The following is a 16,105-nucleotide window of genomic DNA, read 5'->3' as shown; positions in this document are numbered from 1 at the left end:
CGTCTGTCTTATAGAGGAGCTTTGATGAGCATATTATTTTGCGGGAGGGTCTTAAATGCAGCATAGCATTCCTCTCATATAAAGGATCTTTTCTTAACGTTTTTGCAGGTTTTTAAAAACAGCAGAGCACTCCTGTATTATAGAGGATCTTTGACTAGCACATGCTTTTGTAGCAGATTCCTAAAAACATCTGGCCTTAGGAGCTCACCTCTGTCCCTCGTGTTGGCGCCACTCAGTGGTGGTTCCTGGTAGTGGTCGCACAATGAAAGTTGAATTATTTCCCCGTCGGGACCGAGGATCACGCTACCGACTGCTCGGCCGTCCTGCAGATCTGACAAGCGTATTATTAGGTGCAGGTGCCTCTGCATTAGGTGCCTCGGCAGGCAAATAAAGAGTTGTTCTCACCTCTGAGCTGCAGCGGTAGCATCCCTCTCACCCAGTCACAGGAAGCCCGCGGATCAGGTGCTTGGTTCTGTAAGAAGGCCAAGGAGCTCTGCCTGCCGGGACCTTTATGTCCTGTGAGGCAGCCCAACACTCCCGGTGGCAGAGGATGGCGCTCTTATGGGGAGAACCGAGCACACATGGTACTTCATACCAGCGTAAAAGTGTGACTATGCTGAGCAGTACCGTCCGCCGGGTCCAGCAGAACCTCCACTGCTTTCTTGGACTGACGTTCTCCAAGCCGCAAGGGTTGTATGTCAATTGTGTCCCTTCTGTCCCTCTGTCCCTCTGTGAGACAGAAGACAACATCATACACATCAAAGACGCCATGAGAACATTTACCTGCTTCTTGAACAGGAAGTAGCAGAGGAAACAGCAGGGGGCGCCCACGGAGTTTGTTTGGACCTTCTTGGCGGTCATCCACAACCCATCTTGATGGTGCTGGGGCAACCCGCCAGGTCCGAGTCCTAATGCCACTTCCCGTCCCGCCTTTGTGTTCCTCTATGGGAGGGAGACGACGATTGTCGTGGACTTTATCCGTGGACACAGCCTGAAAAAGATAATCAGGTGCGCTGTTAGGACCTTTGCTAGGACCGTTGCTATGGTTTTACTCACTAATAGGACCTTTGAGCTTCCCCACCAATTATTGTGGATGTTTAAAATCAATAGGGTTCCTGTTGAGGTGTAATTTATTGAAGATTTCGATTGGCATAGAGGTTTGTGTCTGACATATGACCTTTGAAGGAAACGTCCTCCAGAAATACACATTTGCTAGCACTAAACGTAACTATTATGTGTAAAATCAACAGGATTCTTGCTGTAAGACGCGGTGAGAAGGAAACATGAGGACTTGCAGCGAGTGGATGGAAGTCACAGGACTGAGGAGTGGCTGGAGGTCTCGGAGGAAGAGGAAGAAGCAGCGGGTCTGTGTGGTGGACATCATAGCATCTTTTAGCACCTGGTTTCCACATCCTGTGAGGAACCGTTACCTGGCTTGGTCGTCGCTTCCTGCTCTTCATGTGACGTACCGTCGTCTCCCAGAGGACGCGCTGTAGGAATGTCTCACACCTTGAACTCTTTTGCCACATGAGTGAAGCGTGTGTTTGCACACACACCTGTCTCGCTGCTGTCTGTTGTTTGCCGGCTTACTCTTTGGAGATGATGGTTGGCTTCCATCTGGCAGTCCTCCCAGCTCTCAGCATGTTGCATGTTCAGCTGGTGGTAGAAAGGAGGCCATTGCACGAGGGCAACATGTCACTAGCGCAGAAAAATCAAGTCAATTGTAACCTCTTCAGGAGTCACACAGTCCCTGCTCCATGATGATGGAGTACTAGTAACTCCGGCAACCTGCAGGACCACGTCCAGACGGACCGTCCTGTCGTTCTCACCTGCAAAGGAACTCTTGGTTTGAAAGTTTGAAGGTTTTATGTGTATTTTTTTTACCTTCAGGTGGATTCTCCTGGTCCAGATGGGTGGGGTTTTCACCGAGGAAGTCTGGGCTCTGTCCGTGTTGGACGCTGGGACGGTGGAGGCCAAGTGGAGGTAAGATGAGGGGGGCACGCCGGGGATTAGTCACCTACATAGGAGGCACGCATGCATTTATTTCATCTGAATTTAATGCAACTGAATTGAATTGAATGCAATTTAATATTATAATATAAAATTTAATCTATGATAATGCATTTCCAGTTGACGGATATGTAATACATATGAATATATACATTATATGTAATATCATATGTCTAGAATCATGAGCCTCGCTCTGCCTCATCTACCTAATGATGTGGCGCTACACACCGAACGGTTGTTCCTGTCACCCACGATGGCCGTCGTTTTTTTATTTGTGCGTCGGTTCACTTCCTGCGCGTCGGTCCTTACGACCCGTCTCTTCCTGTCTTCCGGCCGTGACCCAGACGGGCTCCCCAGTGTCACCAAGCCCTGCAGACGTCGGAGAGCAAAGCAAAGCGGGCATCCAGTCAGCGTGAAGCCAACATCTTTTTCCTCCTAATTACCCGTGAGTAGAGAAGAAGGGGTCCCCTGCGGGTGCTGTACGTCTTTGGGATGCTCCACTCTTCACTCCTTTGCAAACTGCCGCTGGGGGTCAGAGGCAGCAAAGCATCCTGGGACTTCCAGATGTAGTAATCCTACAGTGCCATTATATTTGTTAACCATACTTGCTACTGATACTACTACTGCTGATAACACGGACTCATTGAAAGCACTCTGCAAATAAGTCAAAAATACAACAGAATATTAAAAAAAAAATCACACAACCGCCTCTTTTTCTGAAAAACAAAACTGACCACATTGTTTCCTCCCCCCCCAAAAACTTGACTTTTCTCTCAGATAATTATTGTCTCAAGAAAAATGTATGGAATGCCACTTTTTTTCCTCTCAAAAAGTTACTACTTGATTTTTCTTTGAGATGACAACTTAAAAAGAAAAGTTTCTATTCTCGTTGGATTTGTACGATGGTTGTTTAAAATATATTGAATAACGATAAAATTAATGAAAAAAACTCGTAATAGTATGAGAATAAAGTTGTCAATTTACAAGAAAAATGTGCTAAATTTACATGAATATGGTTGTAAATTTATGAGAAAACACATGTAATAGTGAGAATAAAGTTGTAAATGTGCATGAAAATACTCGTAGTATTACAAGAGTAAATTCTGAAATTGTACATATTAATATATATTAATTTAATATATATATTAATATATGATATTGTAATAATATTTAGAGAATAAAATAGTAACATAATAGAGAATAAAGTGGTCATATGTTGTTACGATGGTGTACGCACACCTTTATTTTTATTTTTATTTAACCTTTATTTAACCAGATAAAAACCCATTGAGATCAGGATCTCTTTTCCAAGGGTGACCTGGCCAAGAGGTCAGCAGCACACGTCACAAGTGATAAAATATACAAATCTAAAAGATTACATACAATGTATATTAACACACATACTTTGTAAAGTGCAAGTGATTAGTAATAAAATCCATAAAAAGCTATTTAAAACAAAGGCACTGTTCTGTGGTCTCACGCTCTTTGTCCAACAGCAAGGACCGAAAGACTCCAACCTGCAGGCAATCTCATCATGCGCCCTAGATATACCCGACTGCAGCAGTGGACCTTTGCCAGCTTGTACTCCTTGCCAACCCTTGCTACCTGTACCGCTTCGTCCGGCTCCTTACCTGTTACCCTGCTTTCTGGCTCACCCCTGTTACTCCCTAAATAAAGTGGTAATATTACAGAATAAAGTGTGAATATTACAGAATAAAGTGTTAATATTAGAGAATAAAGTGGTCATATTAGAGAATAAAGTTTTTGATATTAGAGAATAAAGGGGTAATAATAGAGAATAAAGTGGTAAAAATAGAGAATAAATTGGTAATATTAGAGAATAAAGTTTTGATATTAGGACAATAAGGTGGTAATATTGGAGAATAAAGTGGTAATAATAGAGAATAAAGTGGTAATATTAAAGAATCAAGTTTTGATATTAGGACAATAAAGTGGTAATTTATTTTTCTCTCAAATTTACAATTTTATTGTCGTAAATATAATTTATGATTTCTTTTCTTGTAAATTTACAACTTTATTCTGGTAATATTACAAATTTTTTCTCTCAAATTTACGACTTTATTCTCGTAATATTGCCACTTTTTATTCTGGTTTTATTACAAGTTTTTTCCTTGTAAATTTCCAGCTTTATTCTAGTAAATGTACGACTTTATTCTTGTAATGTTGCAGCTTTTTATTCTACTAATATTATGATTTTTTATTCTGGTAAGATTACGAGTTTTTTTCTCATAAATTAGCGATTTTATTCTAGTAAATTTATGACTTTATTCTTGTAATATTGCAACTTTTTATTTGAGTAATATTCCGAGTTTTTTTTTCTCGTAAATTTATGACTTTATTCTGGTAATATTGTAACTTTTTATTTTGGTAATATTACAAGTTTTTTTCTCGTAAATGTACAACTTTTTATTCTGGTAACATTACCAGTTTTTCTCATAAATTTACGACTTTATTCTGGTAAATTTACAAGTGTATTCTCGTAATATTACGACTTTTTATTCTGGTAATTTTACGAGTTTTTTTCTCGTAAATTTAGGACTTTATTCTCGTAAATGTACCACTTTTTATTTTGGTACTATTACGAGTTTTTTTGGGGTGTAAATTTATGACTTCTTTTCTCGTAAATTTACAACTTTATTTTTGTAAGACTGCCTCCTTTCAGAGAAATATTTAATTCAATCATTTTATGTTTTATATAAATACATTTTTTTAGAAATTAACTATTTAAAAAATTACATAATTTAATTGAGATTTAATTAGGAATTATATTTCAATGAAATAAAGTTAATACTTTGAATTGAATTCATAAATTGATTAATATTTGAAAACAAATGAATTTCATGAATTGCATGAATTCAAGGCATTGTTTATTGAAATGTAATCATGTCATTGAAATGTCATCATGAAATGAACTCTGTAATTATGTAATGTTACATAATTGCAGAATGCAAGAGCTTAATGTAATGTCAACGATAAATGAATGAACATTTTAATTCATACTTTTTATTCTTAATTGAATTCAAGATTTATGATATCTTTTTAAAAATTTGAATGTTTAATATTGGCCCTTGGTCACGTTTTCATTTTTATGAAGTTGCCATCGCACTGTGGCGGGAATAAAAACAATATCTACTCAAATTTGATTCGATCGGAAATGTAACCGTCCAACGCGAGTCAGCGACGGGGTTTCGGCGTACCTGCGGCGTGAGGCAGACGTCCAGGCGGCCGTGATGGCTCCCGTTGCTGCTCGCGCTCGTCTTGGTGATGCGACCGCACCCCCGACTCAGCGGAGACAAGTCCTTCATGATGTTACTTCCTGTCTGAAGGAGTTGTCCACACATTCCGTTCCAAGAGTGCGGTCGTACATCTTAGCTAGGATCTTTCAAACGTGAACGTACCTGCTGCCTCCGCTCGAGTCCTTGTTGCTAGGCTGTGTGAGTCACTACTTTGTGTTTGTGTTGCCCCGACTGCAGCTGCTTGGATTAACAAACACACACATTTCTCTGATGGAATGTCCAGGAAGTGTCCTCATTGTGAAAGGAAAAGCAGAATCAGAAGACACTTGTTGTTTTGTTGTTTTTAATTTCGTTCTATTCATTGGAGTACGGTATATACTGTACATACAGGACATATACGGTAGTCAAAATCACATGAAAGTCAGCTATGTGGACCACTACACTGTATGTAGTTGAATCACGGTGTCCAAAGTGTGGCCTGGGGGCCAGTTGTGGCCGACCGCTGTTTTTTTATTGGCCCATGGCACGTTCTAAAAATATCATTCAGCGAGAAAAGTGCAAAAAAAGAAAGCCAACAACAGCAACAATGAAATAAAAGCAGCAGGAGGTAGAGCAGGTCATCCAGAAACCAGAAGGTTGGCAGTTCGACCCTTGCTCCCTCCCCCCAGTCACTGTGTCCCTGGATAAGACACTTCACCCTTGGCACCTTGCCTCCAGTGCCGCCCACACTGGCGTATGGATGTGAATGAATGGTTGGTGGTGGTCGGAGAGGCCGTAGGTGCAAATTGGCAGCTGTAGCTACAGATGTAGAAGACCACCAGCGGTGTGTGGCTGAGGAGTGAATGAATAGCGGCTTCGCTTCATCGTGTTCATCAACTATCAAATCTAATCCATTATTTATGATTCATTTTACAGGAACAAAGTCAAAATACTAACAGAAGAAAGTAATATTGCAAGAATAATGTCATCTTATGAGGAAAAAGGAGAAATCATTTGGCTAGCATGCATGATTTTGTTCAAAGTTGTAATATTATGAGAAACAAAGCGATTTGATTTCTGCACGTCAAGTTGGAATGTTACGACAAAGTCCAAATGTGATGCGAATAAAGCTATTGCAAAAAGAAAAAGGACAGGAAGAAAGTTGAAATAGTTGGAAAATGAAAGAAAAAACAGCAGCAGCAGAAATAGGAAAAAAAAACAGCTGTCAAGAGAAAAACAAAATTATGAGGAAAAATAATGTTATTTTAGTATGGCAATAAAGTCACAATATTACAAAAACAGAATGTATGAAGATGATTCAAGAAGGAAAAAAAAAGTGAAGTTGATATTCGTGTTTTTTTTTCACCTGTATGACACAAAGCCGACATGCACTTTGCTCTTGAACCCTACATCACTACAAAATATCAAAGCGGCAAATTTGCAACCTTTCATTTTTCACTCATTTCATTTTCTATTTCTATGAAATAAATGCCATTCTGTTTATTTATTCTACTCTGGTTTGAGAGACAGTGACTGTAATGGAAGGTGATGAATGACGAGGTCGTCCGTTCTTGCGTGTTTGGCGGACGTGGTGGCGTAGTGGTTCACGTAGTTCTCATAGGAAGCGAAAGTGTCATTTTTAAATGCCGTTTATTGCCTTTTTGTTATGGCTGATGAATGGAATTCTGTGTTTGTGTTTTACTCTGCTTCCACGTAAGGTGCGTGTGTGTCTTCTGTGTAGTACTACAGTACATACAGTAAGTACCTTTTTATAAAAGAGAACATTTTGTGCTTGGATGCGTTTATGTAAATCCCCTTAAAAATCACCAAAAACACATATTTGGTGTAGATTGTTCATATTCTTTGAATGGGAATATATGTCAATATATTATATATACACCAATATATACCATATGTTCATATGCAGTGCAAGCATCCATCTATAGGTACAACATACTGTATACTGTATAATCATATCAAACAACATATTCTATGTTGTGTCACTTATTGCTTCAGATTTGTTCAGCCCATAAATATACTGTAGATATACAGTTGTGAAACAAGCATCAAGTAAGAACTAAAAAGGTGCTTTAATTACAGAAAACATCAATGAAACATTTTCTACATACAATTCAAATATTTTCTTAAAATTCAAATGTTAAAAACATCGATAAAAAATTCGACATATATATCAACTGGAGAGAGCTAAATGCATTTGAGAGATTTCTTTGAAGAAGACGTATTCATTTGATGCTGCGTACAGCGTCTAGCTAGGATCATTAAAAGACTACATTTAAAAAAGGCCAAAGCATTGAATTGGACTTATTGTTACCGTAACAGCAGCAAGTTCTGAAATGGAATGCAGCCGCACTCTATTTTGGGCTTCTCCAGCAACTCGCCATGGCTAGTGCCGCTAAAATGTTGTTCAGCGCTGCTAAACGCTGCTAAAAAGGTGAACTGGTGGTTTATCCACGACTACAGTATCTTAGCATCTCTGGAGCCGGCTTTGAGGATCTGCAGCGTGGCGATGAGCTTCACGGACTTGCGGAACCACGGGTAGAAGAGGGCGTAGATGATGGGGTTCAGGCAGGAGTTGAAGTGGGCCAACCATATCTCAAAGGCGGCCGAGGCGGCGTCCAGGGCAGTGTCCTCGCCCGCCATGGTGGGCGAGTAGTAGGGGCAGAAGCAGATGAGGAAGACCGCCACCACGAGGCCCAGGGTCCTGGCTGCTTTCATCTCGCTCTTCTTCACACGGCGGGCCTGACCGGCACCCACGTGGGAGCGCATGACGCGGGCCTGAGCCACAGCCACGCCGAACACCCTCAAGTAGAGCGCCAGGATGACCACTATGGGCAGGACGAAGGTGAAGACCAGGTCCACCCAGCCGGCCACGTTTGCGATGACCACCACGCACTCCCCCAGGCAGGAGATGGACCTGCCCGGTTCCTCCAGGTGGTCATGGAGCAGTGCCAGCCTGTAGACCACGGAGCAAAGCCAGCACAAGCCCACACAGATCTGCACCCGCCTCCTGGTGATGCGGCTCGGGTAGGAGAGCGGCTGGCAGATGGCCACGTAGCGGTCCACCGAAATGAGCACCATGTTGGCCACCGATGCCGACGTGATCACGTAGTCGGCTACGTAGTACAGTGTGCACGCCACGTCGCCCAGGAACCAGCAGGCCTCGATGTAGACGATCTCCACGGGCATGAGCAGGAGGCCCACCAGGAGGTCGGACACGGCTAGCGAGAGCAGGAGGAGGTTGGTGGGCGTGTGAAGCTGCCTGCCGGAGAACATGGAGAACGCGGTCAGCACAGTTCAAGGCGAACAAGTCAAAGCGGGATCACCTGAAGTAGGAGATGGAGAAGATGACCAGCAGGTTGAGAGCCACGGTGACGATGGAGATGGAGGACAGCAGCACGTAGACCAGCATGGCCTGGCCGGGCGGCTGCGTGGGCGTCCTGCACGAGGCGTTCACTTGCGGGTAGCACAGCTCCGACGCCCCGCCGCTCTCCATCGCCCGGCAGAGGAAGAGGAGGAGGACGAAGAGGAGGAGCCGCTCCGAGCTGTCTGGCGGAGTCTTCAGCCCGTGCTGCAGTTTTATCGCTTCCTGTCAGAAGATGGCACGCTGGTCTGACGAGGCAAGCCCCGCCCCCTTGTTGTTCACGTCTCCCACATGACTCTGACGTCCCCTGTTGGTTTTCAGTGACGTGAGACGTCCTCGCCAAGATGGCTGATGGGGTCAAAGGTCAAACTAAGAATCATACCGACTTTGATGTGGATAACATTTTTTACTTCCCAGCAAGAATCCTCTTGATTTTTTTTTACCATACGAGCTGTGCTCGTCACAGTTCAAAGGTCAAAGCAACACTCCTGTGCATTTTTAACATTTTTTTAGCATTTTCTCCTATTGACCTTGAAGATGGCGGGGCGTGATCGTGTGTTGGCCAAGCAAGAACCCTATTGATTTATGTTCATTTTATAGATTTTTAAAATCACATTTTAATTTATGTATTTCTTTCTATATTTTTTATAGAATTTTGAAAATTTTTAATTAGAAAAAATATTGATAAATATTCCCAAGCAAGAACCCTATTGATTTATCTTCATTTCATTGGTTTTTAAATAAATTGTATTTTAATTTATGTATTTAGATTTTTTTTAAAAATATTTTTATCTTTTTTTTTTATTTTACTTAAAAAAAATATATAGATTTTTAACCTGGTGGGTTGTCGTCTTGTCAGGGAGTGATTGAGTGGTGCCCAAGCAAGAACCCTATTGATTTCACAGCCAAGGTATCGTAAAGTGTTTGGTCAATCGTGTGCGTGTGCGTGTCTCTTGTGTGAACATGTGAAGGTTGCATCACAAACTTAATGAAATTTGCTTTAGTTGTGTTTATTTTAATATTTATTTGAACAATATTCAAGATTCAAGAGTTTTATTGTCATGCATAGTAAAACAGCAGTTATGCTATGCAATGAAATTCTTATTCTGTTCATTCTCCCAAGAAAAGAAAGAAAACACAAGAAAGAATAAGAACATAAGAAACATAAATACCAATAAATTAAGCAACAACAACAGAAGAGACATTAATACAGATAAATAATACAAATAAATAAAGTGCTATGAGTGCCTTTGTTGCGTTTGTTGCGTTTGTTGCGTGTGTTGCGTGCGGCGTGTGTGAGTGCTTCGTTGAGAAGCCTGATGGCCTGTGGGTAAAAGCTGTTTGCCAGCCTTGTGGTCCTGGACTTCAAACTCCTGTAGCGTCTGCCTGACGGTAGGAGTGTGAATAATGAGTGTTGTGGATGTGTGCTGTCCTTGATGAGGTTGTGTGTTCTGCGTAGGACTCTAGATTTATAAATGTCTTGCAGTGAGGGGAGGGCCGCCCCAACAATGTTCTGTGAGGTCTTGATCACCCGCTGGAGTGCCTTCCTATCACGTGTTGTACAGTTACCGTACCAAACAGTGATGGAGGCGGTAAGGACACTTTCCATAGTGCATCTGTAGAAGCAACTCAGGATTGTGGTGGACATGCCAAATTTCCTCAGTCTTCTCAGGAAGTACAGTCTCCTTTGGGACTTCTTCATAATTTGTTGGGTGTTGTGAGACCAGGTGAGGTCCTCGCTGATGTGTGTGCCAAGGAACTTGAAGGTTTTCACCCTCTCCACCTCAGTCTCATCAATAAACAGGGGTCTATGCGGCTCCTTTTCCCTTGTTCTTGGGTCGATGATCATCTCTTTAGTCTTATCTGTATTGAGAAGGAGATTGTTATCACGACACCAAGCTATGAGGTCCATCACCTCTCTTCTGTATGATGTTTCAACACCACCAGTGATCAGGCCGATGACTGTAGTGTCATCCGCAAATTTAATGATGCTGGTGTTGTTCTGGGAGGCCACGCAATCGTAGGTGAAGAGCGTGTAGAGGAGCGGACTCAGCACACACCCCTGTGGGGTCCCAGTGCTTACAATTCCTGAGCTGGATGTGCGGTTGTGGACTCTGACTGACTGGGGCCTGCCTGTTAGAAAGTTAAACACCCAGTTACAGAGGGAGGGAGACAGGCCGAGTGTGAGGAGCTTATTTGTGAGTTTGTGGGGGCTGACTGTGTTAAAAGCAGAGCTATAGTCTATAAATAGCATTCTGACGTATGTGTCCTGGCCCTGTAGGTGAGAAAGGGCTGTGTGGGTGCGATGTGCAAGCGACAGGTTAAATATGTCAGCAAGCACATCAGCTAGCTCTGATGAGCAAACCCGAAGTGCACGTCCTGAGATGTTGTCTGGGCCTGCTGCTTTTCGTGGGTTTGTTTTGTTCAGAACCCTGCGCACATCAGCTGATGTCACCATGAGAGGTGAGTCCTGTGTGCTCCCCAAGTCCAGCCACCCTCTCTGCTCATCAGGAGTTTGGTGTCAAAGCGGGCATAGAACTCATGCAGAATATTTATCCCAATGTTATTTATTTTCATGATATTTCTCCTGAATACAGTACATCTATTAATATAGTGCTATTTATCTTCCTGATATTCGTTTCATTTTATTTATTATATTAATTATATTTCTCTTAATGATATGCAAATTCATATTTATTGCAAAAATATTTACCTTCATGATATTTACTTTCATGATTTTTTATTGGAATTTATAATAATGAAATATTTTAAGAATATCTCCATGATATTTATCTGAAATATTATTTTTTGTCTTACCGATATTTAACTTGATGACATTCTGTCATCTTGATTTGAATTATTTTTATTTCAATAATATTTATCATCATGACATTTATCTTCGCAATATTTATTTGAACGATATTGATCGTTTTGAAGTTGAACTTAATATTTATGTCAACGATGTTGATTGGAATTTATTTTGAATTGATCTTATGATGTGTGTTTTATAAACGTAAATGAATGATAATGATTTGAAAGGTTTTACTTTGAATGTTTATCTTACTGACAGCGGCGTTCGTCTTTGAGTGTAAGCGTGTAAGTGGCTGACATGCAAAAGAAACAAACACAGCGAGCTTGTGATTGCATCACACAGGTGCACCTGTTAGGCACACGCCTGTTTGCACAAGTGCTCCTGGACGGCCCGCTGGCAATCAAAGGTGTGAAACAAACAGGTGAGCGTGACATGATGCAAGCGCCACGCTGACAAACAATTCCACGCAAGACCGAGCTCCACAAGCCGTGATCATATTGTTGCAGGAGATAGATACTTTGTTCATCTCCAAGACAACCACACCCGCTTGGTCAAATGCTGTGAAGGCTAAAAAGAGCATCGCAGAAGATCATAGCAACGTCAGTCAGTAGAGCGCAGACCTCCGCCAAGGCCCCAACTCTTAGCAAAAGTTAAAAAGTTGCTGTGATTGGAGTCATTGGGGTGACTGATTTTGTACGAGGTTGATTCTGTCACGTCATGAAAATGACATGTTCTATTCCGCTGTCTTACTGCACTTTCTGTGGCTTTGTAGAGTATTTCCAGTCATTCTGATCACTATGGAACCTTGGTAGCGTCATGAATCCATCTCAGAGAGGGTGGGAGACGCATTCTTCCCAAAAGGAACTAGAAAAGCACTCGAAGAGCGCAGATCTCTGGCAAGCGCCAGAGTTCCCACCATATTGTGATTCACACCATAAATATTAGTCCTTATTTATTGATTTTATCTACATATTTAGATTCCTTGACCATGAAAACATACCACTGGCAATTGGATTCATAACGATGTCAATATTAGGTCAATATTGTCAGGGCATTCCATCAATCGCAACTGTACTGTCTTAGAAGACGTACGGCCTCTCATCCAAGTTCATCTACTTCATGCTCAAAGACTAGGTGGGACATACACCAGTCAGCCACCTCTAGTCTACTTCATGCTCAAAAAGTAGGTGGGACACACACCGGTCAGACTAGATAGGACAGCTCTAGTCTACTTCATGCTCAAAAAGTAGGTGGGACATACACCAGTCAGACTAGGTAGGACAGCTCTAGTCTACTTCATGCTCAAAGACTAGGTGGGACATACACCAGTCCGACTAGATAGGACAGCTCTAGTCTAGTTCATGCTCAAAGACTAGGTTTGACACACACCGGTCAGACTAGATAGGACAGCTCTAGTCTAGTTCATGCTCAAAGACTAGGTGGGACACACACCGGTCAGACTAGGTAGGACAGCTCTAGTCTAGTTCATGCTCAAAGACTAGGTGGGACATATACACCAGTTAGACTAGATAGGACAGCTCTAGTCTACTTCATGCTCAAAAAGTAGGTGGGACGCACACCGGTCAGACTAGATAGGACATCTCTAGTCTAGTTCATGCTCAAAGACTAGGTGGGACGCACACCGGTCAGACTAGATAGGACAGCTCTAGTCTAGTTCATGCTCAAAGACTAGGTGGGACACACACACCAGCCAGACTAGATAGGAGAGCCCGGTGCAAGGTTCGGTCTATTTATCCTTTCAATGCCCTTTAGTGGTGTCAAATGATGATCATTTGGATACAATGGAGAGGGCCTCTGCCCGCCAATGATGGTCTTTTGGGTGGTATCACCTTGGTTAGCATCCCATTCGGATATCATGATGATCGTGGACCCATCTGAAACCAAGGTGGTTATGGCTTGTTTATTTCTTAAAGGCAAGTTCCGTTGTTGACAAAAATTGCTTTTTCCGTGGATTTATCTCCATCACTTTTGAAGTACAACAAATTCAGATTCCACAGTGTCTTGTAATGGTGTTTGTTGCATCTTTATAGCTTCACTTGTTGTTTTCCTAAGGTGAAAATTCCAGAGGTCCCCTATTTTTTCAAATTCTGGATCATAGTATCTGCAATGATCCCATTATCTGCATCAGTCATTGATATTTTGTACAATCTGTTTCTGTCCAAGTGCCCTGACCATTTTTTGTGGAGTTACAGGTATATGCACAAATGCCGAAAATGGTCCTATCGCTCACAACGTCACAATGTTCCTTTAGAAAATTCCTGGATTCAGACGGTGATCTGGATCACCCCCCAAAAATTTCACCAGTTCTTCCATATCCCATTTCCCACAATTCCTGAAAATGTCATCCAAATCCATTCAGAACTTTTCTAGTTATTTTGGACACAAACGAACAAACGCCGACAAAAACATAACCTCCTTGGCGCAGATAAAAATCCAAATCCAATCAATTCAAACATGTTTATACAAAACAGTACAATTATTAGTTTGACATGCAGAAAACTATTCTAAATGCATATCAATGACAAAAGAAAGGGATAAAGGAACATTTAAGGGCAGAGGTGTCAAAGGTTTTCCTCCAGTGAGATCCACATAGTGAAAAATGAAAGGATGCAACTTTGCATTTGATAACACATGTCGATATGCCAACAGCTTTGTCTCAGCTTTGTCACACATCTGAAATAACATATTATTAATTGCACCCCCCCCCTCCCCCCTCCATCTTCTCTGTTGTTTTTTTTTACATTTTGAAATATTTCATCTTTCTTCTTAAATAATCTTCATAAACGTTATTCCCATAATATTATGACTTTATTGCCATATTACAGCTTTATTCCTATAATATTATGACTTTATTTCCATAGTATGTCATTGAGGATATGGAGGATAAAGACAGTAAATGTATCTCTGTTGTGGCATTCACGCACATTTTCTCCAACTCATTCCTTATGAAATACTTTGACATGCAGTACAGTACATAGATTAGAAATGCAGCTCTTGTTACACAATACCAATAGTGTTTCATTAACCTCAAATCGAAAAAATATATTATATCCATATATATAATATTAATAATATCAAATTATCTAATAAAAAAAAACACAAAAATAATATTATCATGGTACATTTTGAATGATTTATGACAAGAGTGCCCCAAAACAATTTTTTTAAATCTGTTTTTGGCACATTAAAATATAATTTAATATTATATAATTTTATATTATATGTAGTATAATATTTGAACAATGCTAATGCTAATATTTATTTGTATTATATTTAAATCATTTTTAATATTTATTATTAAATGAAGCACGTTGTGATGCAGTGTATTATAAAATGTGGAATTTGTTAAACAATCCCAGTAATGTTTAATAAACCTCAAATCATCATATCATGCTACCTTTTTATTAATAATAAACTAAAACTACAGTATAACAAAAGTACCCCAAAACACTAGAAAATTCTGTTTTAATAATGTAGTGTTTTAATATAATATGCTAATATTTGTTTATATATTATTATATTTACATTGATTTTATATTTATTATTATTACTTATATTTATTATTAAATAAAACGCTTTGAGATGCAGCATGTAGATGATAAAATGTGGAGGTTGTTAAACAATCCCAATAATGGTTAATGTTTTGTAAACCTCAAATAATAAAATCTTATAAAATCAAATCAAACGTATTATAAAAATAAATGGTAACATGAACTATAATGAGAGTACCCCCAAAACACTCAATAATTCTGTTTTGGGCACACTAGAATATAATTGAACATTATTTGATATAATACAATATCTTAACAACATACCGATATGTATTAGTATTATTATTTTTATTGATTATAAAATAAAACACTTTGACAAGCAGCATATAAATTATAAAATGCGGCACTTGTTCAACAAGCCCAATCCTCAAAATAAACCTCAAATAAAAAAGTAATGATGATAAAATAAATATATGATAAAATAAATTATAATATAATGCTACCTTTTTATTGAATAAACTATAACAAAAGTACATCCAAAACACTCAATAATTCCTTTTTGGGCACATGTGAATATAACTATTATTACAACAATATAGTATAATGATAATTGTTTTTATATGTATTATAATTATTTATATCATATTTGTTATTTGAATGAAAGTTAATTATATAATGTCATGTATTTATTATAGGTTATGTATTATAATATTATGGTCATATATTGTGGTTGTAGCCTGCAGCGGTGTTTGTGCAGTTTGTCGCCGTACCTAATGAAGGGATGTATGCAAATTGTCACCAAAATCACAGAGAGGGAATGACAGTGAATACCGTAGTGCTTTTTTTTTTTTTACCATGTTACAGTAGCAGTTACAGCATATGGAGTCATAGCAGTCATGGAAGTCTTTGATTTTCTGTGTTTGGAAGTGGCGTCATTCAAGTACGATGCTTTGTCTGTGTGTGCGCTAGTGCTCGGGTTACAGCATTACACTAAGGCACGCTTCAATGACACGGACAACTAACTAGAAACTAACTAGTTAAACCAGCGAGGAAGAAAATCCAAAAAGTTATCATGAAAGAGTGTTCCCTACATTTCTCACAGCGTTATGATGCATATATTTACAACAGTGGTATTACGTTGTGAGCCAACATT

General features: G+C 40.0%; 1 protein-coding gene across 1 annotated transcript; it reads right to left on the bottom strand.

Moving 5' to 3' along the window:
* Positions 1 to 7,721: 7,721 nt before the first annotated feature.
* On the bottom strand, positions 7,722 to 8,760 carry LOC129187674 (trace amine-associated receptor 13c-like). The gene is made up of 2 exons (XM_054787271.1): positions 8,591 to 8,760; positions 7,722 to 8,526 (listed from the first exon to the last, which is right to left on the bottom strand). The coding sequence occupies exons 1-2, from the start codon at positions 8,758 to 8,760 to the stop codon at positions 7,722 to 7,724; spliced, it is 975 nt and encodes a 324-aa protein (XP_054643246.1).
* Positions 8,761 to 16,105: the final 7,345 nt, after the last annotated feature.

This window comes from Dunckerocampus dactyliophorus, chromosome 9 (assembly GCF_027744805.1).
Source record: "Dunckerocampus dactyliophorus isolate RoL2022-P2 chromosome 9, RoL_Ddac_1.1, whole genome shotgun sequence".
NCBI lineage: Eukaryota > Metazoa > Chordata > Actinopteri > Syngnathiformes > Syngnathidae > Dunckerocampus > Dunckerocampus dactyliophorus.
This window is presented reverse-complemented; position numbering and strand designations above follow the sequence as displayed.

Excerpts from the sequence above, each read along its gene's own strand:
- LOC129187674 (XM_054787271.1), bottom strand. The coding sequence starts at position 8,760 with ATGGAGAGCGGCGGGGCGTCGGAGCTGTGCTACCCGCAAGTGAACGCC. Across the intron at positions 8,527-8,590 it reads TTCTCCATCTCCTACTTCAG|GCAGCTTCACACGCCCACCA; the intron begins GTGATCCCGCTT and ends GTTCTCCGGCAG.